This window comes from Microtus oregoni, unplaced genomic scaffold, assembly GCF_018167655.1.
Source record: "Microtus oregoni isolate MIOR12 unplaced genomic scaffold, Mior012 000012F_ref0000307, whole genome shotgun sequence".
Lineage (NCBI taxonomy): Eukaryota > Metazoa > Chordata > Mammalia > Rodentia > Cricetidae > Microtus > Microtus oregoni.
In genome coordinates, this window is record NW_024543071.1 from 45,408,140 (window position 1) to 45,413,435 (window position 5,296).

At 36.1% G+C, this 5,296-nt stretch overlaps 1 protein-coding gene across 1 annotated transcript; it reads left to right on the top strand.

Annotated features, from left to right (window-relative positions):
- The first annotated feature begins 2,783 nt into the window (after positions 1–2,783).
- Positions 2,784–3,713, top strand: LOC121454355 (olfactory receptor 5B12-like). The gene has a single exon (XM_041661654.1). The coding sequence runs from the start codon at positions 2,784–2,786 to the stop codon at positions 3,711–3,713; it is 930 nt and encodes a 309-aa protein (XP_041517588.1).
- Positions 3,714–5,296: the final 1,583 nt, after the last annotated feature.

A 5,296-nucleotide genomic window follows, 5' to 3' on the forward strand; every position in this document is an offset into this window, starting at 1 on the left:
CTTCATCCATTCTTCCATTGAGGGGCATCTAGGTTGTTTCCAGGATCTGGCTATTACAAATAATACTGCTATGAACACAGTTGAACAAATGCTCTTGTCATATGATAGGGCATCTCTTGGGTATATTCCCAGGAGTGGTATTGCTGGGTCCAGGGGTAGATTGATCCCCAATTTCCCGAGAAACCAAAACACTGATTTCCAAAGTGGTTGCACAAGTTTGCATTCCCACCAGCAATGGATGAGGGTACCCCTTCCTCCACAGCCTCTCCAGCAAAGGCTATCATTGGAGTTTTTTATTTTAGCCATTCTGACAGGTGTAAGATCGTGCTGTCATAACTGGATGTCAACCTGTAGAAGAATGAAAATAGACCCATATCTATCACCATGCACAAAACTCAAGTCCAAATGGATTAAAGACCTTACTATCAGTCAGAACACATTGAACCTAATAGAGGAGAAAGTGGGAAGTACCCTACAACAGATGGGCACAGGAGATCGCTTCATATGTGTAACCCCAACAGCACAGACATTAAGGGCAACATTGAATAAATGGGACCTACTAAAACTGAGAAGCTTCTGTAAAGCAAAGGACACTGTCACCAAGACAAAAAAGCAACCTACTGACTGGGAGAAGATCTTCACCAAACCCCGCAACAGACAAAGGTCTGATCTCCAAAATATATAGAGAACTCAGGAAACTAGACTTTAAAATGCTAATTAACCCAATTTAAAAAATGGGGCACTGAACTGAACAGAGAATTCTCAGCAGAGGAAGTTCAAATGGCCAAAAGACACTTAAGGTCATGCTTAACCTCCTTAGCGATCAGGGAAATGCAAATCAAAACAACTTTGAGATATCATCTTACCAGCAAATTTTATACTTTTATTTATTTTGTGCTTTTTCTTACCAATAGTATCTTATATTCTGAGAGCAGAGAGATAATCACACAGAAGAAAGATTCTCCTATACTTTAAATCTTAAAAATAAAGTCATTTTTTGAACGCATATATTATCCACATTTTATGAGTCCATTAAGACATAGATATGTAAGTTTATAACCATGATAACTAAAACATAAAAGGATTCTTGTACTTTGCTCAACTGTAATGGATATCCACATACAAGTAGATAAAGGTTGCATAAAAATAATAAGGGGCTATATAAAAGATAGAAGGAGAAAGGAGTATAGTAAGAATCCAAATGAAATTTTATCACCAGAGTTTTAGTTTTACTTCATCTGGAAGCTCCAACTTGTATATTGACCATCCTGAAATCAAGATATACCAAGATCCTTGACTGGATTACACTGTGCAAAAGTTAATTAATTCAAATTTGGATTATAATTTTATTCTATAAAATGGTGATGGGAATATTTGTGGCTAAGCTTCATAACCACAAAACAAATTCATGGGCATTATTGAAAGCAGAGCTGTCTTTTTCATCCTGATATTTCTGACCTGGAGACAAAGTCAGGCCAGGAATCAAGGACATCCAGATGTGAAAGTAATTTTTTTTTATTGTGAAAAAGAAACTTTTATTGTATATATTGTATATATTCCAAAATTCTTAGAATATAATTTACTGCTTTCTGTAGGTGTTAAATGTAACATCCTTTGTATCATATTCTATGATGAGACCAATTAAAGTTAAATTCATTCCCTTCAATATCATCATTATATAAAATATCCTTTTTACATAACATAGATAGAGAAAAATTAAATTAGAGTAAAATAACATTTTACAATATTTCTGAAAAGATTTCTGATATAAATGCTTATATGCTACCAAAGTTTCTAAGATAAAATCCTAACCTCCATATTGATGATTTTCTAAAGCAGAGTAATTGGAAGATGGATATGTAGTGAGGAAAGACCTCATGTGGCTGGAGTTAGATTCCCTATGAAAGAGACTTACAAAAGATAACACCTTCCCTGCAAAATGAACAGTAGACCTGAAGCTGTGTATAAAACAAGAAGTGGGGCATCAAGACCAACCAATGCTCCCCAGTATGCACAATACTGAAAAATAAAATTGTGGTGTTTAGAATCTCTCACAGTGAATCATCTTAGCCTATAATTTCATAGCAAACATTTTGATTAGACACACCAGAATAGAGCTGAAAACTGTACAAAACATAACAAATATTTAGAAAATGAATAAAAGCAACATAATCCATGGTATTGTATTATACTGCCGTGACTTAGCATCAAAAATGGTTCTAGTTCAGAGATAAAACTAATTTATTCTAATTTATGAGAGTTCAAATACAAACTTGGATATTACCAGATAGCAATTTATGTGATGTTCTTTTTTTTTTTTTTTTTTTTTTTTTGGTTTTTTCGAGACAGGGTTTCTCTGTGGTTTTGGAGCCTGTCCTGGAACTAACTCTTGTAGACCAGGCTGGTCTCGAACTCACAGAGATCCGCCTGCCTCTGCCTCCCGAGTGCTGGGATTAAAGGCGTGCGCCACCACCGCCCGGCTTATGTGATGTTCTTATATGAAGACACCCTCTCCCCTGTATTCAATTCAGACATCATGGAATGACTAGATTCAGATATATCTCTTGGAATACAGTGGGATCTTATGTCACTTATTTAATTTACTCCATTTAATTGAAACTTGAATGTTACTGTCATGGCTTGCTTAGATCAGGATGCAGTAAAGGAACATCTGCATAGTGAGAGAAGGCATGGAGAGGACAAGCAGAGAGGATCATCAGTCTCCCCTCATCTCTCATCCTGATCTCCTTTCTCTTTGCTGCAGGGAAGCCACCTGATCTCTAATGGAGAACAGTACAGAGGTGACTGAGTTCATTCTTGCAGGTTTAACAGATGATCCAGAGCTCCAGCTCCCTCTCTTCATTGTCTTCCTTCTCATCTATCTCAGCACTGTGCTTGGGAACGTGGGAATGACAGGACTGATTCTCTTGGACTCACGCCTCCACACTCCCATGTACCTTTTCCTCAGTCACCTGTCTCTGGTGGACTTTGGTTATTCTTCAGCTATTACTCCCAAGGTAATATCAGGACTCATTTCAACAGATAAAATCATATCCCACAATGCTTGTGGCACCCAAATGTTCTTCTTTGGGGGATTTATTACCACAGAAAGTTTCCTGCTGGCTGCCATGGCTTATGACCGCTATGCAGCAGTGTGTAAGCCCCTGCATTACACCACCATCATGACGACAAACACATGTGCCTGTATGACCGTAAGCTCCTATGTCTGTGGCTTCCTGAATGCTTCCATCCACACTGGGAACATCTTTAGGCTCTCCTTCTGCAAGAAAAATATCATAGACCATTTCTTCTGTGATGCCCCTCCTCTCCTGGTCCTCTCATGTTCAGACTCCTCTGTCAGTGAGATGGTGATTTTCTTCGTTGTAGGTTTCAATGTTCTCTTCACTATTATGGTCATCTTGTTCTCCTATATGTTTATATTCATCTCTATTCTGAGGATGAGATCATCTGAAGGGCACCAGAAGGCCTTTTCCACCTGTGCTTCCCACCTCACTGCTGTCTCCATCTTTTATGGGACAATCATCTTCATGTATTTACAGCCCAGCTCCAGTCACACCATGGGCACTGACAAGGTGGCATCTGTGTTCTACACCATGGTCATCCCCATGCTGAATCCTCTGGTCTACAGCCTGAGGAACAAAGAGGTCAAGAGTGCATTCAAAAAAGCTGTGGGACTGCAAAATCATCTGTAACATTCATACTTTAGTTATACACCAATTCTAAAATAAAATATCTTCACTTACTTTCTAAATATAAAGCATATAATATAAAAATAGTGACTATTCAGTCCATATAATTTTAACTTTTTAAATAATTTTTCAGCAAGTTGTGAAGCTTAAAGATGAAAATACTTCAAAATAAGAGTACTAAAAACCAAAGATTAGAAGCAAAGTGATTTAGTAAAAATCTTTTTTAAATGAATATGGTCACATCTTCAGTCTCATGTTCAGACATGCATATACACTCATGTGTGCATATATGTGTGCCTATACATCTCTCATTCATGAGAAACCCTTTGAAAATCTTTACTAGCTAGATAAATGACCATGGTTAATATATAGAACATACAAAGTTGTAAAATAATAATAAACACCAAGAAAATAAATAACAATGAAAAATCTAGGCATGGAAATAAAAGAATATTCTCAAAAGAAATACAAACTGCTATTGGTTGCACTTCAAGTATTCAAATTCTGAAACATAACTTTACTTTGAGAATTCATCTTACTCCTGCCAGAAAGGTTAAGAACATGTCACTGTCTACTTGATGCTTTCACATGACTTCAAATATCCAGACAACATGCTGGTGATTCCTCAAATGATTAGCTGTAGTTACTATACAACTTAGCAACTTCACTCATAAATAGACTGGAGAGAAAAAAAAACATATAATGGCACAAATTTGAGCAAGAACGTTTATTGAAACAGTTAAAGTAGTGAAAAATAATGGGAAGAACTGATAAAGGAAATTTTTTTAATGTGGCTGTAATAGTCAAATTCCACTGAAACATAATTTTTAGATAGCCAAATTTGTAAGAAAGGTTTAACTCAGAGTTGATGGTTTCAGTCCATACTGGACTGACCCCATTGTTTTTCTTCCAGCTTGTGTCAGGAGAGTGCAATAGAGGAAACCTATTAACCTCTAGGTTGAAGGAAAAGACATTAGGCAAAGGAGATCCTGGATTCTATAAGAAAGCAGGCTGAACAAACCATAGAAAACAAGAAAATAAATAGCATCCCTCCATGGCTTTTCCAACAATCACTGTCTCAGGGTTCCTGCATTAAATCCAGGCTTGACTTCCCTCAACAACAAAATATACATTTTATGCTAAAATAACACCTTCCTCTTCAAAATAAGCTAAAGTTATCAAATGCTGACATCAATGAAGGAAAATAAAAACACTTTGTCATTGAGTAAAAGCTGGTATAGACACTATGAAAATCAGTATACAAGTTCCTCCTATAGCTAGAAATATATCTACTGTGTGATCCAGTTATTCTTATCCTGAAATATTTCCAAAAGACTCTGTAATCTACTACAGAAATACTTGCTCAGCCGTATATGATGCTACTTTGCTCAATATTAGAATATGGAGACAGCATAGATGCTCATCAAACATATTATCCATATATATATATATATATATATATATATATATACATACATATATTTGAATATTATTCACCTGTGAGGAAAAATAATTTTTTTCATGTCAGAGTAAATGATAGGACCTAAAATGATCATTAAAAGTTATGTAACCCAGATCCAGAAATA

Coding starts and splice junctions, on each gene's coding strand:
- LOC121454355 (XM_041661654.1), top strand. CDS start 2,784: ATGGAGAACAGTACAGAGGTGACTGAGTTCATTCTTGCAGGTTTAACA.